This window comes from Furipterus horrens, unplaced genomic scaffold (assembly GCF_987537825.1).
Source record: "Furipterus horrens unplaced genomic scaffold, mFurHor1.1.pri manual_scaffold_4, whole genome shotgun sequence".
Classification (NCBI taxonomy): Eukaryota; Metazoa; Chordata; class Mammalia; order Chiroptera; family Furipteridae; genus Furipterus; species Furipterus horrens.
In genome coordinates this window covers 162,599,870-162,626,602 of record NW_028327174.1, presented here as the reverse complement: position 1 = coordinate 162,626,602, position 26,733 = coordinate 162,599,870, and the positions used below count along the sequence as shown (strand labels likewise).

The window sequence follows — 26,733 nt, the reverse complement described above, 5'->3', positions numbered from 1 at the left end:
AAAAAAAAACAAAAAAAAAAAACCTTTGAAACCCTGTACTAACAGCCTTGGGTGCTGGTGCTGACTTACCATCAATGTCTGACTAAATTTGTGATACTCATATTTCAATGTAACTTATTGATTGTATAAGATTTTATTTGGAGCAAAAAAAAATGTTTTTTCTCTTTCAAAAAAAAAAAAAAAAAAAAAAGGTTCTCCAGAAATGCTTGCATGAGTTACATAAAAGAATATACTAATAGATCTGCATAAAATTAGTTATAGCAGCAATGTTCACAACAGCAAAAAAAAAATAGAAAAAAAATGCAAATATCCATCACAATAAATAACCAGTGGTATATTCATACAATGAAATACTACACAGTAATACAAACAAATGACGTATACATATACACATCAACATGAATATATCTCAAAAATATAACAGTTGAATGAAAAAAGACAGGCTCAAACAAATACATAAAATGTGATGTCCTTTAGAATAGGGGGGCATGCAAACTGAAACAATGTTTTATTTAAGGATTCATACAAGGCTGGTAAAATTAATTAAAAACAAAAATCATGACATAATTAACTCCGTGAGGAGACAACAGAATGCAGTCAGGTTATGACATACTGCTGACTTCTGAAGCTATGTTTTATTACTTGTCTTGAGAGTTGGGTATAAAGGTCTTTGTTTTAGTGCTGTACTTTAAATTATATTATATGCTTTTGTGTATATAAAATAAAAAATATATATCCAAAGCATCACAAAACTGGGCAAATATTTTTTAAGGATGCAAATACATACAGTTAGAAACTGTACAATGAAGAGCAAAAAGGAAAAAAGCAAGGACATAAAATTTACATAACATTTTCTACTGTCTCAATTTTTAATAAAAATGTAAACCATAATAGAAACAAAACCACAAATAGGTAACAAATTACCAAACAAATCATACATTACCAAAACTGACTCAGAAGAAAAGCTGATTATAACAATCACACAGAGGTGGAATAGGAAGGACCCAAGGAGGAGGAGTAAGTGGAAGCTACACTAACCTCCTCCTAGGACCAAACTGGAACCACAACTAAGTTAAAGAAAAATCATCCTGAATACGCAACTGAACACTAGCTGGAGAGAAGCCTTATAACCAAGGACATATGGGAAAAATCACTTAATTACAATGAGACTGGTAGGGGGTGCAGAGGTGCAAGATGGCTGGCTGGGCTCCAACGGGCAGCAGCTGAAGTGTCAGAGGGATATTTCAGTGGCCAGGAGGGTGCCCCCCGAAAAGTGTGGGGTCTAAACCCCAAGCTGAGCTCCCCAGCCCAGAACACCAGGACCAAGAAAGGAACCCAAATAACATCCATAACATCTGGCTTTGAAAAGCAGCATGATTTCTGTCTGACAGGGAGAGATAGTAGAGACACCAAGAGTCTCTTAAAGGGCTAACGCACAAAATTTTGTTTTCAGCCACTTCCCCTGGACTCTGGCAGAGGGAGGGCAGAGTGGACTAGAGAGGTGTGAGGAGATTCTGTGGCTGGTAGCTCTGGAGAGAAAACTAAAAAAAACAGCCACCAGGAGCCCTGTGCTGAGTCATTCTGCATAATATAGAGACCATCTTTCTCTGGAAGAACACTCCCCTCCAAGCGGAGCCAGCCTTGGGGGAAGCAATAGCCCCACCCTGTGGAGCTTAAGCTGCAGAGGAGTATAGCTGGAGGTGATTTCCGTGAAAGTTTGCAGGCAAAGGCAGATCTCTGAGAGCTCTGAGACTTTAGCTGGCCCTCCCTTGGGCCAGATGCTGGTAAAAGCCAGCCATGATGCTCAGCTTGGTTCTTTGTGCGCTCATGTGGGCCCAGCAGAGGGAGCTACAAGCTGTGGATTGCTGATAGCCCAAACAGGTTGCCCAAGGTCAGTCACAGGCAGTGTCTGACTTGGGTCTGCACCAGAATCTGTGCAGATCTGCCTACTACATAGGAACAAATACAAAAAGGCAGGCAAAATGGGAAGACAAGAGGGGCCCCAAATGAAATAACAAGATGACTCTCCAGAAGAAGAACCAAATGAAATGGAGGCAAGGAATTTTTCAGATAGAGTTTAGAGTAATGATTATAAGGATACTCAACAGAATGAAAAAAGACAAAGGAACCATAAAAAAGACCAGTCAAATAAAGAATGCAATATCTGAAATAAATAATACACTGGAAGGAGTAAATAACAGATTAGGTAAAGCAGAATCTGAATCAGCGATTTGGAAGACAAGATAGGGAAAAACACCCAAGCAGAGCAGGGGTGGGGCATATAAGGAGGATAAATGGTAATGGAAAAAAATACAATTAAAATAAGTAAATAAAACTGAAAAAATTAAAAAATTAAGTAAAAGAAGTAGAATCATAATTAAAAGTCTTTCTCCAAAGAAAATCTGAAGGTCAAATAGCTTCACTGGTAAATTCCACCAAACACTTAAGGAAGATATAATACCAATTCTACACAAATCTTTCAAAAACAGAGGAGAAAACACTTCCAAAATCATTTTATGAAGCCACTATTAGCCTGGCACTAAAGCCAGAAAACTGGAGAATATTTAGGTATACTTGTGTACCTAGTACCCAGAATTATCAAGCATTAATAACTGGATTTTTTATAAAACATTCACTTTTAAAACACTTTTCTATAAAGAAAACAAAAGAAACTAATTTACATTGATATCTTACTTCATAAGAATGTCAGGTCAGCTAGAATCCTTTTTAAGTGTGGCACATATCAATAACCACAGTATCTGTACAATGGTAGTAGGATAAATGGAGGACAATGTCAAACAGCGTGAGGACTCCAGGTATTCTTTAGCTCAGAAAGCTGAGGGCTCAATGTATTATTATACCTTAACCATTCAGGGCATAATAGTGTCGTGGCATAACTAGGAAGCTGTGATCTAGTGCAAAAGGCTTGTCTTCTGCTTCCTTGACATGTGGGAGCTACAGAACAAGGTAGATTTTTCAAAACCATGCACATCAGAATCAAAGTCAAGGAATAAGGAGAGGAAAATAGGGGTGGGGTAACAAGACAGAACTGAGAAAATTTTTATTTAGCACCTTTTTTGTAAGTAGCATTTTTAACCTTATACATGAATTAAAAATAAAATTACAGAGAAAAAGAGTAAAGTGCTTGAGTTATAATACTGGTTCCATTACTAACTACCTCTATGACTTTTAGCAGATGCATTTATTTATGTGAGCTTTCCTTTCTAGAAAGGGCAAATGAAACAGGTATCTTCTTCAATGCTCTACCACTATGATTTTAAAAACAAAAGCAATAAAAGCTAACCAAATGATGGATTTGGAAAATTTTCTTCTTTTTCATTTCTCTGCGTCATGCACCTTTGCTCTAGTTCTGGGACTCTTGTTATATCACGCTAGCGAGCCATAGTATGAAAATATAAAGAATGAGGACTTTCAGTTAACACAAAAATCAGGTCAGCACATACCTCACCAGTATTATTGGCTGAGCCTATTCATCTATTTCCTACACTCTTGGCACACTCCGAACTCTGACTTCCTCACTCAAGTACCTCAGTCTTTTCTTACCGTACTATTATTTCACACTGTTCACTACCTTAAATACACTATCTTACCTAGACACTCCACAGTTAAAAATTTACATGTCCAACTACACAACAGTATCTAGTCCAAGAACCTTATGGTTTTACACCCAAAACAAAATACCTACCCGTCCCTCACCCACTAGCCATTCAGTTCAAAGGACTCTCTTAACATTGTTAACAGCTACACTAGTAAGCATTGATGAAAATAAACTTATTTATTTATTCTGACTTCAGACCCTCTATTGTTGAAATCTAAAACTTTATGCTAAGTGAAATAAGCCAGTCAGAGAAAGACAGATATCATATGATTTCACTCATATGTAGAATCTAATGAACAAACTGAACTAACAAGGAAAATGGGGACAGACTCATAGATGGAGAGCAGGTGACAGCTAGTGTAGAGGGGAGGGGAAGGGGCGGATGGATTGAGCAAAGAGGAAAAAGAACTCGTGGACACAGAAACTTTAAACAAACTTTAAAGAAACTTTAGGAAAAAGAAAGAAAAATAAAATTTTATTTAAAAATAATTCCACCCTGGGAAAATGTTTCAAGAACTGTTTCTTCTACAGAAAACTTCTGTTTTTGTCACCTCTTTTTGGAAGGTGGAAGATTTCTTTCTTTCTTTCCAAAGTTTAATTTGATTATTTTTGTGACTTGAAAAAAATGCTTCACAAGGTTCACAATATTTGAAAATTAAAAATAAGAAAAAAAGTGAAAAATGCATTTACTAGTACCCCATCCCTCCAGGGGTCCCTGCATACTCCTGCAACTATGTTCCCAGGAGTAATTACTTATACTTATCTCATTTACAAGATACTTAATCCTCATTTTACATATAAAGAAACCAAATCCAATATTAGATCACACAACTACTGCGGAGCAGAACTAAAATAAGAACTCAGGGAAATAAGTATAGATTAAGAGGGAAGAGAGACCAGGAAAAATTAGACCAAAAAAAAAAAAAAATCAAAAGAGAGTAAGGAGTAAATAGTTGAGAAAAGAAAGAAGGTGGGGGGAACAGCAGGAAAAATAGATGCTGGGCCCAGATTTTAAAATGTTGCACATGATTATAAGACACAGAAAGCAGACATTTTTAGGTTCCCATCATTATAGAAGTTTAAGGTTTAAAAAAAAAGAAAGGGATGCGTAGTTTTCCAAGTGTTTTCTTCTATTTTCCAGTGCCACTGGCAACTGGGAATTCAAATATCAACATTAGTGTTTACAAAGATCTATGCCAACTGAGAACATGTTCTGACCATTTAGACAAAAAAGGACCAGCCTCAGCATTCCTGTGGACAGAGGCAAAATAGCAGTTACAGAGCTGTGTGGATAAATCCACTTTATCCATCACACCTTGGAAACCAGGAACTTCAGAGGCTAGAACCTGTACTGATCTAACAATGACTTGAAGACATTGTAGCCAAGGTACTGAGTAGCATGGTCTGAGTGATGCAGGAGCCTGAAGAGTTCACCTACCATAGCATGGCTGTGGCCATGTAGGTTTGATGCAGGTCACACATCAGTTTCACACACACACACAAAAAAAAAAAAAAAGGAAAAGAAAAGAAATGAAAAGAAGAGGAAGAATCCAATTATGCCTAACTCCAAAACCAAAAGACATTAAGTCACACAGCTAAAATCAGACAACTGTCTGACTAATTTATAGCTATGACTAATCCTAAAGGAACATCAAATTTAAAAATGTATTATTAATAAATTCATACCTTTTTGTATACAGCTGTTACATCAGAATCCAAAACAATTATATTCCTTAGCTTTGCATTTATTTCAGTTACTGAAGTCCTCATAATTATCTCAGAATCAAGTCCTAAGTAAATTTTAAAAATGGTTAAATGCCTTATCTTTCATGTAATAGTTTTGAATTTATTTTTTCTGAAATTTTATTACCTTCAATCTTAATTTCAGAAATGTTATGTTTCTGATCTTGAATAAAGATCTGTAAACATGATAATTCTGCTAAAATCTGGAGGGTAATAATATCTTCATTCCTGGATCGTTTTGATGCTGCAAAAAAAAAAAAAAAAAAAAAAAAAAATCATATTGTAAAACATAAGGAAAAACTTGTAGCTACCTCGCTACACTTATTAAGTAAATAAATATAATAAATAATGGTGTTGGGTTGGTAAAAAAAATTCATACTTTTCCATAAAATAAGACACTTTTCATTTTTACTTTATTGATTTGGATATTTTGAGAATGTTAGCTGTCTCCTGCATGGTAAAACATTGATTGTTCTCAATTAATGTCTCATTATGATCACTATCAACTTCAACTGGTCTACTAGACCATGGGGCATCCTCCAGAGAGAAATCTCCAGCATGAAACCTAACAAACTACTTTTGACACATTCGATTAGTCACAGCACCTTCCCCATACACTGCACAAATCCTTTTTTTGCATTTTAGGTGCATTTTTACCTTTTTAAAAAATAATAAAGCATAATATGCCAAAAATCTTTTGTATTTTCTTCCATCTTCAATATTAAAATAGCTACACAAAAATTCACCAATTTTGATGTTTGTTTTTTTTTAATGCATGCTGAAATGACTGCTGTCACAATATAAGCTGGCAAAACTATTTCAAATGAAGTTAAAGACAACTGAGTGCTACTAGAGACATCTTACAAAAAAAACCAAATGCACTTTTTGTCCAACCCAATAATACTAGAGAAAAACCTGATTTATAATTCAGTTGAAAACAAACAAGATATTCTCTAATGATTAGGTATTCTAAAAAACAATCAAATATAATGAAAACAAATAGCCAAACAAAAGCAAACAAATAGACAAAAACAAAAAATGATTGCTGGATTAGGCTAACATTTGAAATTAAGACATTATTAGTGGTAAAATAATAAATCTATTGAGTCAATAATTATTGTCATTATTGAACTTGCAACTTTTTACAGCTTAAAAAGCACTCTAATTAAAAATACACTGATATTACTCAAATTTTGTTAGTTCTATTTTTCTAATCTAAATGATATTAAATACATGAATTTTAATCTAAATCAAATATTTCTATAGTATAATCTTCAACTTAAAAGAATGATATGCTAAATTAAAGCCACATTTTCTTCAGCAGTAATCACTTTACTATTAATTTCTAAAATTAACCTGGAATAGAATGAGTCATTATAGATTTTAAGCTAAGCAGCAAAATTCTGAAGACAACATTCTAAGTTAATAAAGCCAGAGTCAAAATTTATTAATCTCCATGTAAAATAATTTGAAGTGGAATTTTAAAAAAACATACATATTTTTTTAATGACCCCTCCTTTGTCTTCAGTCTCTGCAACGTACACTGAGGCCGATTTTTCCTCCAATTGTGGAAGGATATTAGTAAAATAACTTATTGTATTCAGAAGTGCTTCAGTATGCAAGTGAATATCCAAAGAGGAAAAATTCACCTAAAAAACAAAGTTGATTTTAGTAATAGGTCAATAAATATTTGTTTACCTCCTCTGTATAAAAGCACTAGGCTTTGTGGTACAACGAATCCAATTTATAATACTCCACTTTTATGTTCATGGATCTTAAGAGTTCTAGTTATAAAATAATTTTCATAATATCCTGTTTACTTAGAAATCCAGTATTTAATTAAAAACCAAATTATTATTCACTAATACCTTAATCAGTTGTGCAACATTATTATAGGTACTTTTCAAGTTGGGTACATTCTTTTCAGCCTATCAAAAAAACAACAACAAATCTGTTAGAAAAATATGTTAAAAACATACATAAATACAGTTATATAATGGTTACAATAAAGATGTATAGAAAACGTCCAGCTATTTATACATATAATTGCCTAAATGAACAACTGCTTCCACAAAACAAAAGAAATTTGGCACATAGCAAGTATCAAGAGTGGAAAATTAAATATTGTTAAATATGGAGTAACAGTCAGTCATCAACTCTGTATGGTCCTTCCTAACTCATCAAGTATGTGAAAACAAAATTTGTGACAGAATTTTCCACCAACTATCTAAATAACCCATGTTATCTTTATATCTAAAATACTTTTGTAATATTCAAGCTATTTAATGCATAAACAACAAAACCCTTAAATATCTACATAATAGTAAAAAATGGTCTTAAATGTGATAAAATGGTCTCTCAGCATTATTCTTACCATAAAGTAATTATTAAAATAACGTGGCACTTACATGAAAATAGGTCAATGAAAGCATGGAATAAATCATAAGTATACCAGAGTATATGTAAAAACATAATAAATGATAAAAGCAATATTAAAAATCAATAGGAAAAAGATGATATCAGGAATCACTGACACCAGAAAAATCAGGTAACTTCAGACAATTTCAAGAAATCAAATGTAAGCTTCATCTTGCATTATAAATCACAAAATAGGATCATTAATGTGTTTCTTTCTTTTTGATGCCCTGATGGGGGAAAAAACTACAGGTCATTTCTACTTAGAACATGAGTCTTATTTTGCTATATAAGATATAGCAACAACAACAAAAAAAACCCCAAACATCTTAGTTTGGGAGCTATAGATATCTCATTAGAATCAGGATTAAATTGAATATTACTAAAGTTACAAAACTTGATAACATTTCAGCCATTCATTTACCATAGCAAGCAGATATAAATGGTATTGGTTACCTTCACATATTCCAGTGTTAACAGATCCTCCATTGTGTTATCCAGTGTTGTAATCAAATAAACTGGTTTTTTGTTTTTATCTAAAAATAATTTTAAAAATTATTCTTTCATAGTAAAACTAAGTGAAAATAAATTCACACAATATATTAAATATAAAATTGGAAAAAAAAGACTCTCCTATATCAGTTCTGAGCTTTGGATTCTGTCTTACCCAGGTCAGGTCCATTGTTCTTTTATTTTAAACTCTAAAAATGTAATTTCTCCTCAGAATTCCTTTCCCTTCTCTTATGCCAAATGCTAAAAACTCTTACCTTGCCAAACCTAAATAAAAGGTAAGGTTTTTTAAAAAGGAGCAATCAGTTAAAGAAAAAACATAATAGCTAATAGGAACAATAGAAAGACAGAGAGAGAATTCTACCCCTGAGCCATAGAAAGAGCTAAAAACAAAACAAAACTCCCTGAAACCCTAGTTTTTGAGAAGAAATCAATTAGGTATGTGATGAGAAACAAAGTTTTCCTGTACATTAATATAGATTAAAATGAACCCTATTACCATATAATCAGTTTTTACTAGCTGTATTACTGCTTTTAGCCACAACCTAGAAAAATAAATGAAAAGCTGCTATAGAAGAGTATTTTATATAAAGCCCTTAAAACTATCATTACCAGATTACTATGGCTGCTTTATATTAAAATCTAGATGCTGGAAGAAAAGACTACACCAATCGTATTACCCTTGAGGTAAAGATGCAACATATGTCACAGAATCTTCCAAATTTAAAAGCTTATTAGTACTAAAGCCAGATTTCTACTTCTGGTGCCACTCACATTTCAACCCTTGAGAAGGTCCCCATTTTTCTCACATTTATTCATTTACTGAACAACTGTTTACTGATACACACTTTGTGTAAGAAACTACTATTCACTTCTTCCTACTCTAAGAAAACATAAGCAAAAATATTACAGAAATAGGTGCAGTGATAATTGTATATCCTGTATTCTGTGTACAAGGGTTTATCCTTTGCTTTTGGGAAAGGAAATAAAAATAAACATAAAAATTAACAACTGGTATAATGTTTCTGGATTACTGGAACACTGTCAAGTTGGTTTACCTATCCTTCCAATTACCAGAGAAAACAGGTGCTTGATGTAAAAAGCATAATAAAAGAAATCTCTGTGTCTGCCATGTATGATGGTTTCCTAAGCAAGAGAGAACATAATCCACCGCACTCGAGTTTTCAAGGGCTACAGAACAACTGTAGAGTATGGAACTAAAATGGATAAATTAGGGGAGCACCCCCAAGTGCAGCAAGATCTGCGAGCCAGGCTACAGCCCATCCTACAAAGAAGACAAACACTTAAGGTGCAACACCTACAGCGTCCCCACTGGTGAGAAGGAGATCATGGCTGAGATCTACAAAAATGGCCCAGTGGAGGCAGCCTTCTCCGTGTATTCAGACTTCCTGCTGTAAAAGTCGGGAGTGTACCAGCATGTCACTGGAGAAATGGTGGGAGGCCACGCAGTGCACATCCTGGGCTGGGGAGTGGAGAATGACACCCCCTTCTGGCTGGTTGGCAATTCCTGGAACACCGACTGGGGTGACAATGGCTTCTTTAAAATCCTGAGAGGACATGATCACTGTGGAACTGAATCGGAAATCGTGGCTGGAACCCCATGCACTGAGCAGTACTAGAAAAGGATTTAACCTGCTGTGGGCTCTTACAGCCAGTCCTGGGCAGTTTTTCCCTAAATATAGCCAGTAGGACTGGGGATGAGCTGAGGGACAGGAATGTCTTTTATTCTTTGAGTTCGAGTAGGATACAAGAGGTTTTAGACAGGACCTAAGGACTGGATTGGGCCACACGTTGTGTCTGCCATGAGAGCTCTCTTCCAAGGAGACACATCCAAGGCCTGGCTACCGCCCAGCCATTCAGTGGGCTGTCGTCACAATGCACTTAGACCACACAAGCCACTGCTGCAAGCAAATCCTTCCCCCTTAGACGAGTGCTGCGCTGGCTCTCGCTGCCACCTCCTCCACATCACATCCTTCACCCTTCCCCATCTGTGCATCACCAGGAAACACGACACACCTAAAGGGTTCACAGGTTTTCCAAAAGGATGAAAGGTTGATTTCCTAACATGATAGCTTCCCACCCTTCAGCAGTTCCACCAAGCAAGCAGCTTTCTAGCTTTGGAAACAGGTTAAGAAGAGAAATAGTGGGGCGGATCTTTGGAAAAGCCCCTCTCCCAGGGTCCCCGCAACTACTGAGCTTCGCAGTGTTGCTAACTTGCTCTGATCTTGTCCTTAGCATGATTCTTTTTAAATAGAAGTTTTATTTTTGTGTGTGCGCCTCAGCTAATCATGAGAATGAAAGTCTAACAGCTGGAAGAACTGTACTACTTTTACAGACTGTCTCCTTAAAACAAAACTGGGTGGTCTTCATTTGACTGACCTACTGACCTCTGATACTACAGTGAAAATAGTCTGGGAGAAACCAGCTTTTGTTGTTTAAAAATCACGGCTTCACCCTATTAAATCACAAGGAATGGAATGACTGTGCCAATAAAAGATTTCCTTCAATGTAAAAAAAAATAAAAATTAAAAATTAAATAAAATAAAATGGATAAATTATATCAATGACTGAGCTTTTAGGCCACAATACTTAATTTGCTTCCCAAAATAAAAATATCATATTTAATGCAGGGCTAAGTTTTCATGATACAAGTTAATTGACATCTTTGCCTGGGAATGAGTACCTAGATAAAATGGCTTTCTTAAATTCTTGAGATGTATACAAGCATATTCAGTACCTTTCTTAATTCCCACAGATAGAAGTTAGGGTTTAAATTTTCACTTTTAAAGTTCTATAACTCTCTTATTTTCAGTATCTCAATTTACCAGAGGGGGGAAATCCTAAATGAGTTGAAAGTATGTCACAAGAGAGCTTCAATTTAAAATTCGAATCACTAAACATTAAAAAAATCAACCATCAAAAATATATTGACTCTTCAGATGACCAAAAGTATTCTTACACACATGTAAGCAGAACATGTTTATGTGGTCTCAAAGTAAAGTTAAATGACTACTACTGTTAATTTCCAAAAAAAAATTTTAAAGCCGATTGTACCAATAACCACTTTAAACATTAATGGACTAAATCCACTAATTAAAAGATTGCCAGAGTGGATCAAAAGAAGACCCAACTATATATTTTCTACAAGGAACTGAATTTATTTTTTTAATATGGTCAAGTAATTTTTTAAGTATAGTTGGTATACAATATTATACTATTTATATTAGTTTCAGATGTACAATATAGTGATTTCACAGTTTTATACACTTTAATGTGATCACTAATTCTAGTAATCATCTATCACTGTCATGCAAACTTATCACAATGTATTTTTATTATATTTCCCTTCAACTTTTTCATCTAATCCCCCATCCACTTCCCTTATGGCAAACATCCCTTTGGTCTGTTTCTATGTATGTTTTTGTTTTGTTTATTCATTTGCTTTGTTTTGTTTTTTATTCCAAATAGAAGTGAAACTATACAGTGTTTGTCTTTCTGTCTGACTTATTTCACTTATTGCACCCTCTGGGTCCATCCATGTTGTCCTAAATGGCAAGATTTCATTCTTTTTTATTCCTGCATAATATTCCATTGTGTGTATATATATTACACACACACACACACACACACACACATCTCACTTCTTGCTTATTCATCTATCTATGGACACCTTAGTTATTTCCTTACCTTGTCTATTGTAAATAATACTGCATGACAGTGAGATATCTTTTCAAACCAGTGTTTTCATCTTCTTTAGATAAATATCCAGCAATGGAATTGCTAGATCATACGGTGATACTACTTTTAAGTTTTTGAGAAACATCTACACTTTTCCACAGTGGTGCTGTCAACTTAAATCCCTACCAACAGTACATTAAGGTTCCTTCTTTTTCTCCACATCCTCACCAATATTATCTTTTTGATAACAGCCATTCTAACAGGTGTTAGGTAGTGTCTCATTGTGGTTTTGATTTCCATTTTGCTGATGATAGTGACATTGAGCATCTTTATTTGTACATGTTTGCCATCTTTGGAAAAGCATCTATTCAGATTCTTTGCCTGCTTTTTAAATTTTATTGTTTGTTTTTTGCTATTGGGTTGTATGAATTCTTTATATGTTTTGGATATTAACTCCTTCTCAGATATGTAAATGGCATTTTCTCTTTTTCAGAAGGTTGCCATTTCATTTAGTGATCATTTCCATTGCTGTGCAGAAGTTTTTCAGTTTAATGTACTCCCACTTTGGTTATTTTTAGTTTTGTCACCTTTGGTTCTGAAGTCAGATTTTTAAAAAATCATCACTAAGACCAATGTCAAGAAGCCTACCACCATGTTTTCTTCCAGAAGTTTTATGATTTTAACTCTTACATTCAAGTTTTAGTCCCTTTGGAGTTAAATTTTTGTACGAGGTCTGTCCAGAAAGTATCAAACCATGTGATATGAAAAAGAAACACTTATTGAAGAAGATATAATAAATATTGCACATAGGACAATGACGCCTCAGTCTCCTTTAAAGTAGGTGCCTTGGGACCTCACACAGTTCCCCCAGTGTCTCTTCGACTGTTCAAAACACTGCAAAATTGCCATCAGCTGGCCCCTCATATTTTCCTGAATCTCACCGACGGTATGAAATCTCTTCCCTTTCAAAGGTGATTTTAGTTTTGGAAAAAGCCAAAAGTCACAGGATGCCAAATCTGGGCTGTAGGTGGGCTGAGTCAACTCAGTGATTTGATGTTTTGCCATAAGACTCTGCAGGAGACACGATGCATGAGCAGGCACATTGGCATGATGAAGCTGCCAATCATCAGTTGCCTATAGCTGGGGCTGTTGTGGTCATATTGCATCTCTCAATTCATTAAGAACATTGAGGTAGTACTCCTTATTAATTGTTTGGCCTGGAGGGTCATACTCATGATGGACAGTACCTTCCCAATCAAAAAACACAGTTAACATGGTCATGGTCTTGATCTTGCTGTGAGTTTGCCATGCTTCCTTAGGGTGTGGAGAACCAGGTGATTTCCATTGGGTGACTGGGCCTTCGTTTTGGATCACAGCCATAGACCCATGATTCATCTCCAGCTATCACCTTCTTGAAGAAATTGGTTCATTGGCAGTGGTTTAAATTAAATTAAATCATTAGCAACTGCAGAATGATGTTACTTCTGCTCTGGTAGCAGAAGATGTGTAATGAATTTTGCCATGACACGTTTCATGACAAGATCCTGCATCAAAATCTCAGACGCAGTAGTTTTTGGAATCCCCAGATCAGCTCCTAGTTCTCACACTGTCAGTCGCCAATCTTTCTTGATCGCAGCCCGTACACATTCAATGTTCTCAGGTGTTCTGCTTGTTGCAGGCCTTCCAGAATGTGGATCACTTTCCAAAGATTCTTGAACACCTTTGAAGCATTTGTGCCACACTTTTATTTGCAATGCCCCATTGCATCATCCCCAAAAGCCTTCTAAATCATCTGAATACTTTCCATGGAGGAATGTTCCGGCTTACACAAAATTTGATGCAGATTCATTGCTCTACTCACTTGGTCATTTTGAATGTGATGGCCACATTGTACACACACTCACTCAATGGTGTATATCTACTACCTCCACTGACTAGTACAGTGAAGTCATCATTGTCCATGCATGTGCATTCCAGTCGACTCTGCTTGGCTGCCAGGTTACATCAATGTTGCACAAACCATTCTTGTTATAGTAACAATGGCTGGACTTTTTCTTGACAAACCTGTATATGCTGTAAGATACTAGTCTGGTTTCACTGTGTTTGGCCAGTTTCCTAATACCATTTATTGAAGAAACTGTCCTTTTCAGGTGTATATTCTTGACTCCTTTGTCATAGGTTAATTGACCATAAGTGTGTAAGTTTACTTTTGGGCTCTCTATTATGTTCCATTGATCTATACCATTTATTTGGCAGTACCATGTTGTTTTGATTGTTATAGCTTTATAATGTAGTTTGACATCAAGGAGCATGATGCCTTCAGTTTTGATCTTCTTTCTCATGATTGCTTTCGCCACTTGGGATCGTTTGTCGTTCCATACAAATTTTAGAATTTTTTCTATTTCTGTGAAAAAAATGTCACTGGAATTTTTATAGCATTTTCACTGAATCTGTAGATTGCTTTGGGTAGTATGAACATTTTAACAATATTAAATTTTCCAATGAGCACAAAATATTTTTTCATTTATTTGTGTCTTCCTCAATTTCTTTTCATCAATGTCTTATAGTTTTCAATGTACAATTCTTTTATCTCCTTGGTTAAATTTATTCCTAAGTATTTTATTCTTTTTGATGTAATTGTAAATGGGATTATTTATTTCTCTTTCTAGTGTTCTTTGTTAATGTATAGAAACACAACAGATTTCTGTATATTGATTTAATATCCTGCAACTTTATTGATTTTGCCTATTCTAAGTTTTTTTGGTGGAGACTGTGGGGTTTTTTAAAATATACAATATATGTAAAAATGATAGTTTTAGTATTTGGTGAATGAAGAAATCAAAAGAGAAAATTTTAACAATACCTTGAAACAAACAAAAATGGAAATACAATAATTTATGGGATGCAGCAAGCAGTTCTAAGGGAGTAGTTTATAGTGAAAAGCACCTACATCAAGGAACAAGATAAATCTCAAGTAAGCTACCTAGTTTTACACCTTGAAGAATCAGAAAAAGTAGAAATGAAACCGAAAATTAGTATAATAAAAGAGATAAAAAATATCAGATTAAATGAAGTGTAAAAGACAATAGAAAAGATCATAAAACTAAAGCTGGTTCGTTGAAAAGATAAAATAGACAAACCTTTAGCTCTAATAGATTCGCCAAGAAGAAAGGACTCAAATAAAATCAGAAATGAAAGAGGAGACACTATAACAGGTAACTCATAAATACAAAGGATCATGAGATTACTATGAAAAGTTATAAGTCACTGCACTGGACACCTAGAAGAATTGATAAATTCCTAAAAACATACAACCTTTCAAGACTGAATCATCAAGAAACAGAAAATTTGAGTACGTAAACCAATTACTAATAAGGAAATTCAATCAGCAGTGAAACACCTTCCAACAAACAAAATCATAGTACCAATTGACTTCATTGGTGAAATCTAACAAATATCAGAGAAGAATTAGTATCAAATACTTCTCAAACTTTTCAAAGAAACAGAATAGGGGGAAACACTTTCAAATTCATTTTAAGAGACCAAAACCACACAAGGATGCCACAAGAAATAATAATTATAGCAGTACCCCTGATAAACACTGATGCAAAAATCCTCACCAAAATATTTGCAAAGCGAATAGAACAATACATTAAGAGGATCATACACCATGATCAAGGAGGATTCATTCCAAGGATATAAAGATGGTTCAATATTTGCGAATCAATCAATGTGATATACCACATTAACAAAATAAACGATAAAAATCACAAAAATCTCAACAGAAGCAGAAAAAACACATGACAAAATTCAATATCTATTTATGGCAAAAACCCTTAACAGTGTTGAGTACAGAGAAAACATACCTCCACATCATAACTGCCATGTATGGCATGACCACATTTAAGATCATACTCAAGGGGGGGACCAAGATGGCCGCGGAGTAGGAACAGTGTTCTCAGCTCGCTCCTGTTAAGGAGACAATCCAGGAGGAACAAACTCGGGGAGGAATGACTGAGTGAGTGGGAATATCTGATAACGTGAACGGGGAGGAGATCGTGGGAGCAGCGTGGAGGGGGGTGGAGGGGTTTATCACAAACTGCAGGCTGAGTCATTCTGAGACTCCGTGCGTTTGCAGTATCAAGCCGGAGAGCTCACTAGCCGGGAGTGAATTCTTGCAGGGAGCTACGGAGAAGATTTGGCCGAAAAAGCCAGAGGAGGGAGAGAACAGTGAACAACCAGGACTGGGAGAGACTGTGTGACCTGAGTCTAGAGAGAAACATCCTCAGCTGCAACCTCCGACGGAAAGCTCGGCATCCCGGGCGCGCCCAGCACTTGCGCTAGGGCCCTACAGAACAAAGGAGCAGTTTTGGGGCTAGGAGACGGGCCGCACAGAAAAGCTGCTGCGGAACTCCGGACCGGGGGAGAACTGTGTTCTTGAAATCAGTGTTTGCTCTTTAGTTGCGCTAGAATCCCACAGAACAAAAGGCAGGTTTGGGGCTAAGAGAGAAATAGGACGTGCAGGGTGTGTAAGTAGGGAAGAGAGCAGAGGCGGAGGTTCTGGAGGGGAGACGGTTTTAGGGCGGGGAGAAGGGCCCACAGGGAAGGGCTGCTGCGAAGCTCCAGACCGGCAGAGAGCTCCGGGGAAGGAGAGTGCTGCGCTGACCGACCACACTAGAGTCCCACAGAACAAAGGGACGGTGCTGGGGCGGGAAGAAAGATAGAGCGCGCAGGCCGATAGACAGGGAAGCCAGCAGAAGCGGTAGCTCGGAATAGAGAAAGTTTTGGGGCAAGGAGAAGAGCACAGGCAGGAAAGCCACTGCAAAGCTCCAGACTAGGGGAGAGGCCCTGGGCAGGAAAGGGCCACTGGGCCCGGCACTTTGACTGACTGTGCCAGAGTCCTGCAGAACAAAGGGATGATCTTGAGACAGGGAGAGAGGTAGGGTGCGCAGGCATATAGACAGGGAAGAGAGCAGAAGCTGTAGCCGGGGAATAGAGACAGGACTGGAGGCAGGGCGGGGAGTGCTGGCAGGCACAGGCTGGACCAACAGGGGGAAGGAGTAGCTGGACAAGCCTGAGGAGGGCTGAGGGTGCCTCAGGGGGGGACAGCTAAACGCAGATCACAGCAGAGCGGTGGTAGGCCCACGAAAAAAAGACTAGCAACCCCAGAATCAAGCAGAACCCTCCCACAGCCAGCCAACCAACCAGAAAAGATTTGAAACTCATGGAATTTTGAATAGGAGCGGACTCAGGAAGGAAGCAAGGAAAAACCAAAAAACAAACAAACCAAAAATACCCAGAGACTGTGCATAAAAGTTGAATTGAGTTAAAATCCTCATTCTTTTATCTCTCACTCTCTCTCTAACTACCCCTACCGTCAGTCCCTTCTTATTCTCGGTCCTTTTCTCCCCTCCCCTTCCCCCTCTTCTCTCCCCTTAGCATTCTCCCCTGCATCCTATTCTCAGCTAATTTTATAATTTTAAGTTCTCTCCCTTTCTCACCCTCTCCTTTCTCTGCGCTACGCACCTTCAACTTTATTAAATTTCTTTCTTTATTTTGTCCCCCTTCAGTCTACATTCATTTTTCTTTCATCTCTTGTCCTTATTTTCCTTCTCTCCCTATACATAATCTCTCTCTCTCCCTATTACACTTTATATTCTAATCTCTTAATATTCAAATTATAATTCTAATCTATCCCCCTCTCCCTTTACTCTCCCATTCTTACCCCTTCTCTTTTTCTACCCCATCCCCCCACTTCTTTCCCTACCTCTTGTATTTCTCTCCTTCATCCTATCTTTTGCCAACTCTTCAATTTCAATCCTCCCCTCCCTAATATCTCCTCTTCCTCCTGATTTCCTTCCCTCCTCTGAGCTCTTTTCCTCCCAAATCCTCTTGCTTTCCTATCTCCTATTCCTCTCTCTCTCTAATCACCTTTTCTCTCTATCTTGCAACTTTATATCATGTTTTAATCTCCTAATCTTTTTTATAACATATAATTTAAAAAAGAATTTTAATCCAGTCCCCTCTCTTCTACCTCCCCTTCTTCTTTTGTTCTCTCTCCTACCCTTCTCTTCTCTACTTTCTCTCTCTCTTTCCTCTCTCCCTTCCTGTCTTGCTATTTTCTACTATGTATTTTTATCCTTAAAAAATTCTCTCTCAATCTATTTCTGACCTTCTAACCTCCCCAGCCCTCTCTTTCAATTTCTGGCTGTCTGTCTACCTGGATGTCTGTTGTGTCTACCCTACATCCCACGCTAATCATATAGTATATACCGATTATATAATCCTAATACTATACACTTCAACTTTCACACTCCACACTGTAACCCTCCCCTCCTTTTCAAACAGACAGTGTAAGTGTTAACTGCTCTCTTACATAACCTTGATCCCAATTGCTAATATTAATACTCTATCAACTTCCAGCTCAAAAATTACCCTTCCTTCATTTAAAACAACTCCTTTCTGTTTCTCCTACGAAATAAGAGTCCCAGTATCTCCACAAGTATATTAACACGGGCTCATTTGCAGCCTATAGTGGGATTGTATTTGGGGGAGACATTGGAGGGTGTGGGTTTCTTGCCTGGGTTGTGTAATTATGATTTAGCAGCACCTTCACAAAAGATCTCAAGACAAGGTGGGCAGAGTGACTCTCAATCAACTAACCAGAGAAAAAGATCCACCAAAAAGTAGCTGAAATACAACCAGACAGATTAAAGAAATATCATCAAGGACAACACAGACGGAGATCCAGGAGGGCGGAGGAGTAAGTGGAAGCTACACTAAACCCCTCCCAGGACCAGCCAGTGCTGACTCAGCCCCAGTACAGCAGACAGACCATCCCCCTCCAAGTGGTGTCATACTAAGGGGAAATAAAAGCCCTGCCTACAGGAATTAAGTTGCCACACCCACGGTCCTTAAGCCTGACGGCTGATCACAGATTGAGTATAGTAACAACTAAAGAAGAGAGACAAAGGTAGTAGATCCCTGGAAGTCTCCAACAGGCTGCCTAGGGCCAGTCTGGTACATGATCTGACGCTACCAGAGGCAGATCCAGGAAGAACTGATCATTCCAAGAAGCACCAACAAACAAAAGGAATCACAAAAATGGGGAGACAGAGAAACAACCCCCCATCAAAAGGAAAGGTAGAATCCCCAGAAAGAGTGCTAAATGAAATAGAGGGGAGCAAAATATCAGATACAGAATTTAAAACATGGTTTATGGAGAAGCTAAATGAGCTCAGCGGAAACTACAAAGAACTCCAGAAAAACTACAGTGAACTCCAGAAGAACTATAAGGAACTTACTGAGAATTATACCAGCATCAAAAAGGACATGGAAGCTATCAATAAGAGCCAGGAGGAAATGAAGAATACAATCTCTGAATTGAAGAACACAGTAGAAGGAATTAAAAGCAGGCTAGAGAAAGCAGAAGATCGGATCAGCGAGCTGGAGGACAACGTACACAAAAACTCCCAGACAATGCAACAAAATGAAAAAAGACTGAACAAGACTGAAGAGGTTCTAAGACAGCTGCAGGACAACATGAAACGTAACAATATCCGTATCATTGGAATTCCAGAAGGAGAAGAAGAAGAGCAAGGGATAGAAAACCTCTTTGAAAAACTAATGACAGAAAACTTCCCTCACATGAGGAGAGAAAGAGTCACGCAAATCCAGGAGGCACAGAGGGTCCCAATGAAGATAAACCCCAACAGGCCCACCTCAAGATACATCATAATTAAAATGGCAACATCCAAAGACAAAGAGAGAATCCTAAAAGCAGCAAGAGGGAAACAACTAATAACATACAAGGGAGCTCCAATAAGGCTATCCTCAGATTTCTCAGCAGAAACACTACAAGCCAGAAGGGAATGGCAAAAAATATTCCAAGCAATGAAAAACAAAGGCCTACAACCAAGAATACTCTACCCAGCAAGGCTCTCATTCAAAATGGAAGGCGAAATAAGGAGTTTCTCAGACAAAGGAAGACTAAAAGAATACATCTCCACCAAACCAGCAATGCAAGAGATGCTAAAGGGTCTGCTCTAAGAAGATAAAGAAACAGAGAGAAACAGAGAAGAACACAAGTACAAAGGGGGAAAATGACAATGAATAAGTACTTATCAGTAATAACCTTAAACGTAAATGGATTAAACGCTCCAATTAAAAGACATAGGGTAGCTGAATGGATTAGAAAGAATGACCCACATATATGCTGTCTACAAGAGACCCACCTTAGAACAAAAGATCTACACAGACTGAAAGTAAAGGGATGGAAAAATGTATTCCAAGCAAATGGACATGAAAAAAAAGCCGGGGTAGCAATACTTATATCAGACAAAACAGATTTCACAGCAAAGTCCATAAAAAGAGACAAAGAAGGGCATTTCATAATACTTAAGGGAAAAATCCATCAAGAAGATATAACCCTTATAAATATATATGCACCCAACTTAGGAGCACCCAAATATGTAAGGAAAATTTTGAAAGACTCCAAGAAAGATATAGGCAGCAACACACTCATCGTAGGGGACTTTAACACCCCATTGTCAACAATGGACAGATCTTCAAAGCAAAGAAACACCAAAGATATTGAGGCACTGAACAACACTTTAGATCAAATGGACTTAGTCGATATATATAGAAGTTTACACCCCAAAGAAGCAAAATATACATATTTCTCAAGTGCACATGGAACATTTTCAAAGATAGACCACATGGTAGGACACAAAACAAGCCTCAATAAATTCAAGAAAATTGAAATTATATCAAGCATCTTCTCAGATCACAATGCCTTAAAATTGGAAATCAACCTCAAGGAAAAAACTCAAAAACATTCAAACTCATGGAGAATGAATAACATGCTATTAAATAATGAATGGGTTAACAATGACATCAAGGAAGAAATCAAAAAGTTCCTGGAAACCAATGATAATGAACACACAACAACCCAAAACCTATGGGATACAGCGAAAGCAGTCTTAAGAGGAAAGTTCATAGCAATACAAGCCTACCTAAAAAAGCTAGAAGAATCTCTAATAAAAAATTTAACCCTACAGCTACAAGAACTAGAGGAAGAACAACAAGCAAAACCCAGATCAAGTAGAAGGAAGGAAATCATCAAGATCAGAGCAGAATTAAATGATATAGAGTCTAAAGTAACAATTCAAAAGATCAACAAGAGTAGGAGCTGGTTCTTTGAAAAGATAAACAAAATTGACAAGCCTTTAGCCAGGCTCATCAAGAAAAAAAGAGAGAGAACCCAAATAAATAAAATCAGAAATGAAAGAGGAGAAATCACAACTGATACCACAGAAATACAAAGAATTATAAGAAATTATTACGAACAACTGTATGGCAAGAAATTTGACAACCTAGAGGAAATGGACAGATTCCTGGAAAACTATAGTCTGCCCAAACTGAATCAAGAAGAAGCAGGAAGTCTGAATAGACCAATAACAGCTAGCAAAATTGAAGCAGTAATCAAAAAACTCCCAGCACACAAAAGCCCAGGACCAGATGGCTTCACAAGTGAATTCTACAAAACATTTAGGAAAGAACTAACTCCTATCCTCCTCAGACTATTCCAAAAGATACAAGAAGAGGGAAGACTCCCAAACTCGTTCTATGAAGCCAGTATAACCCTAATTCCAAAACCAGGTCAAGACACAACAAAGAAAGAAAACTACAGACCAATATCGCTGATGAACATAGATGCTAAAATCCTCAACAAAATATTGGCAAACCGGATCCAGCAACACATTAGAAAGATCATACACCACGATCAAGTAGGATTCATCCCAGGGATGCAAGGATGGTTTAATATTCGCAAATCAATAAACGTGATACACCACATAAACAAAATGAAAGACAAAAACCACATGATCATATCAATAGATGCGGAAAAAGCATTTGATAAAGTACAACACCCATTTATGATAAAAACTCTCAGCAAAATGGGAATAGAGGGAGCATACCTCAACATAATAAAGGCCATATATGAGAAACCTGAAACCAACATCATACTCAATGGGCAAAAACTGAGAGCATTCCCCCTGAGATCAGGAACAAGACAAGGATGTCCGCTCTCTCCACTCCTATTCAACATAGTCTTGGAAGTTCTAGCCACAGCAATCAGACAAGAAAGAGAAATAAAAGGCATCCAAATTGGAAAAGAGGAAGTAAAACTGTCATTATTTGCAGACGACATGATAGTGTACATAGAAAATCCTTTAGACTCCACAAAAAAACTACTCAATCTAATAAGTGAATTCGGCAAAATAGCAGGATACAAAGTCAATATTAAGAAATCGAAGGCATTTTTATACACCAACAATAAAAACTCAGAGATAGAAACTGAAAGAAAAACCCCATTTACCATAGCAACAAGAAAAATAAAATACCTAGGAATAAACTTAACCAAAGAGGTAAAAGACCTGTACACAGAAAACTACATAACACTGAAGAAAGAAATTAAAGAAGATACAAATAAATGGAAGCGTATACCATGCTCATGGATGGGAAGAATCAACATCATTAAAATGTCCATACTACCCAAAGCAATTTATAGATTCAATGCAATCCCTATTAAAATACCAGCAACATATTTCACAGACCTAGAACAAATACTTCAAAAATTTATATGGAACCAAAAAAGAGCCCGAATAGCCACAGCAATTTTGAGGCAGAACACAGTAGGAGGAATCACAATACCCGATATCAAACTATACTACAAGGCCACGGTAATCAAAACAGTCTGGTACTGGCATAAAAACAGACATATAGATCAATGGAACAGAATAGAGAGCCCAGAAATAAGCCCAGGTTCATATGGTCAACTAATATTTGACAAAGGGGGAAAGAACATCAAATGGAGTGAAAAGAGCCTCTTCAACAAATGGTGTTGGGAGAACTGGACAGGGACATGCAAAAAAATGAAACTAGACCACCAGCTCACACCATACACCAGAATAAACTCAAAATGGATCAAAGACTTAAATGTAAGCCGTGACACCATAAAAGTCCTAGAGGAAAAAATAGGCAGGAAAATTTCAGATATCCCACGTAGCAACATTTTCACTGATATATCTCCTAAGGCAAGGGAAATAAAGGAAAGAATAAACAAATGGGACTACATCAAACTAAAAAGTTTCTGCTCAGCTAAAGAAAACATCAGCAAGATGCCAAGGAAACCAACTATATGGGAAAATATATTCGCCAATGACATCTCAGACAAGGGATTGATCTCCAAAATATATAAAGAACTCATACGACTCAACACCAAGAAGACAGACAACCCAATTAAAAAATGGGCAAAGGACCTGAACAAACACTTCTCCAAAGAAGACATACAGAGGGCCCATAGACATATGAAAGTATGCTCAACATCACTAGCCATCAGAGAGATGCAAATTAAAACCACAATGAGATACCACCTCACACCAGTCAAAATGGCAATCATCAACAAATCAACAAACAACTTGTGCTGGAGAGGATGCAGAGAAACGGGAACCCTGGTGCATTGCTGGTGGGAATGCAGATTGGTGCAGCCACTGTGGAAAACAGTTTGGCATTTCCTTAAAAAACTAAAAATGGAACTGCCTTTTGAACCAGCAATTCCATTGCTAGGATTATATCCAAAAAATCCCGAAACACCAATTCAAAAGAACCTATTCACTCCAATGTCCATAGCAGCACTATTTACAATAGCCAAGTGCTGGAAACAACCTAAATGCCCATCTGTAGATGAGTGGATCAAAAAACTGTGGTACATCTACACAATGGAATACTACTCAGCAGAAAGAAAGAAGGAACTTCTACCATTTGCAACAACATGGATGGAACTAGAGAAAATTATGCTTAGTGAAATAAGCCAGGCAACAAAAGAAAAATACCTTATGCTGTCACCTATTACAGGAAACTAATGAACAACACAAACAAATGAGCAAAATTGAACCAGAGGTATGTAAACAAGAAGTAGACTAACAGTAACAAGGGGGGCGGGGGGGAGGAAAAGAAAGGTGTAAGGGGATGGGTTAAGTTAAAAAAAATATATATATATATATGAATGACCCACAGACAGGTGCAACTGAGTGGGGACTAAATGTGGGGGAGGGGAGGGACAGGGTGCAGGGAAACAAGAGGGCTAAAAAAGTGAGACAACTGTAATGGAAAAACAAACAAAAATTTTTTAGTGGGGGAAAAATGAAAATATGAAGAATGGAAATGCCAGTTCAGTGAATATTAGGACAAAGATTTTCCTTCACGTTGTATATTTTTCTCCCTATTTGATCCCTCCAGAGTTTGGCATTCTAAACAAGTAAGTAATGACATAAGTTCCTTTGCATAGAACTAATAAGACCAGTTGTCAACAGAGGTTCTTTTTTTTTTTTTTTTTGACCAAGTCTTTGACTGGAATGTCAAGCCTAAAGGAAACATACTTGGGCTCAGATTGTTACCAGAAAGCCCTGAGGAACTGGGAATGACTTTCAAAGGTAATAAAAGCCCGTGAGATAAAAGGCCTGGTACCATGGTTGGTTGTGCGGTCCACAGCAATCTTTCCAGGGAAGGAACGAAGGTTGTTTTCCTGAAAGATGGCTAGAAGGGACCTTAAGGCACAAGGAAAGACCAGAAAGACTTGGAAAAAACAGGTGTGTACAGGCAAGGATGAATGCCAGATATGTGGCACAGCTTCTGTGCCCTGAAGAACAGACTGAAGGTCACCCCGAATATTCCTTGGGTAAGTTCCAGCAAAGCAGAACTAAAGATCATAAGTGATCATTTGCTGCTCTTGTTATGTTTATGCAAACGAACAGGATAAATTAAAAATGGACTTAATGTAGTCCCTTTAAAGACAAGGAGGGTAACCTTAGGGAGAAAAATTATTACTCAAGGAAAATCACAATGATCAGTAGTAGAGTATAAAACAGGGCAACTAACCGTCTTAAAAGTTTCTTCTCCAGATTTAGAGACTTGTTTGCGGGTTATGTTACATAAATTAACACGTGTTTTTTGTTTTCAAAGGACATAAGCCAATGATCGCATTACCTGAGTGATTATCTGCACGCATAAGCCTCACTTAATCCTCTCTGCAGCGCTGCCTCCTGAGACTCAACGGTTTGGCTGAACTAAATGGCTGGGTTGGGGAAGAATGGGGTGGTCTGTGGGCTTCACTTTAAAACGGGTTTCTCTTTTCTATCCTAATGGCTTGGACAGAAAAGGCCCAGAGGTCTGAGAGGGGGAAAAACCTAAACTATTTACCTCAGCCCAAACTAAGTATAATGGGCAAAAGGGTTTTGGACAGGCGAGATGTGCCTAGCACACCTTCTTACAAAGAAGCTTTTTTTTTTTTTTTTTCCCTAATATGGAACATTGAAAAATTAATCCCTGCCTTTTGTCATCTAGTAGTTATGGATTGAATGATGTCTTTTAACCCTTTTCGCCAAATCTGTTGCCCCCAGAACACAACAAGGACACCAGCCTGTTAAACCAAGCACGCCGTTGACCGGAGACAGCCAACTGACCTGGAGTCTGCACGATCCTTCCCCATGTGGGAAGGCCACCCTCCCCTCCACACCCCCACTCTTATTAGGGATTTCTGGACCCAAGGGTAGGTAGGACGACGACCATGTCCAGCTTGAAGCAGCTAGAGGAGCTTGAGACCTTCGCCCATTGTCCTTTACAAGATTACAAAGGGTCCTAATATTTGAGAGGGGGGGGGATAGTTAATTTTTACGAACCAGGGGTATGGACTTGGGGGGGATTGCTGGGGGAGGGGGTGCTGGGTGGAGGGGAACAAGGGGGAGAAAATTGGAACTGTTGTAACAATATAATCAATAAAAAACATTAAAAAAAAATGATCATACTCAATGGTGAAAAGCTAAAAGCTTTTCCTCTAAGATCAGAAACAGGACAAGGATGCTTACTCTCACCATTTTATTGAAATGGTATTAGAAGTCATTGCCAGAAAAATTAGTAAAGAAAAAGAAGCTTAAAAGGCATCCAAATTGGAAATAAAAAGTTTGTCTTGATCATTCCATCAACCATTCAGAATTATCTTTCAAGAAAAAAACCATAATTGTAAGACGAGGAAATACAAATAATACTCTCCTAAATGCCTAATACAGCAAATGTAAATATTTTCTAAGGTATCATACAATTTATCCATTATGATGATGGGACAAAAAGTGTTTGTGGTAGGCAGAATAATGCTCCCCCACTCCAAGGATGTCCATGCTCTAATCCCCAAAACCTGAAAATATCTTCTCTCATACGACAAAATGGACTTTACAGAGGTAAAGGGAAAGTTATCCTGGATCGTCCACATATGCCCAATCTAATTATCTCAGTTTTTAATAGTGGAATGAGAAGGCAAAAGAATAGGTTAGACAGATGACAGCATAAGAAGGATCTAGTACCCTATGAGATATAGGGGACTATGTGCAAGAACCCAGAGATTCCTCTAGCAGCTAAGGACAGCCCTTACCTAATAATTAGCAGGAAAACACACTTAAACCACATGGAACTGAATTCTGTCAATGTCTGAGTGAAAAAAAGATATTAATCTTCCCTTACACGCTCCAAAAAGGAACTACTCTCTTGACATCTTGATTTCTGCCTGCTGAGACTATGTAAGGCTTCTGAGCTAAAGACATTTAAGGTAATAAACTGGTATTGTTTTAAGACACTAAGCCTGTGATAAACTGTTACAATAGCAATAGGAAATAAATTCAGTGTTGAAGAATTCA

General features: G+C 37.3%; 1 protein-coding gene across 2 annotated transcripts in view; it reads right to left on the bottom strand.

The window, feature by feature from the left end:
* VPS13A (vacuolar protein sorting 13 homolog A) overlaps positions 1 to 26,733 on the bottom strand; it is a 214,879-nt gene that overhangs the window by 116,232 nt on the left and 71,914 nt on the right. For both annotated transcript variants that reach the window (XM_090274190.1, XM_090274189.1), the window contains exons 27-31: positions 8,234 to 8,313; positions 7,231 to 7,290; positions 6,858 to 7,011; positions 5,490 to 5,606; positions 5,306 to 5,409 (exon numbers count right to left, since the gene is read on the bottom strand). In XM_090274190.1, coding sequence (XP_090130316.1) covers positions 5,306 to 5,409; positions 5,490 to 5,606; positions 6,858 to 7,011; positions 7,231 to 7,290; positions 8,234 to 8,313 — 515 coding nt within the window. The remainder of the gene's footprint in view (positions 1 to 5,305; positions 5,410 to 5,489; positions 5,607 to 6,857; positions 7,012 to 7,230; positions 7,291 to 8,233; positions 8,314 to 26,733) is intronic.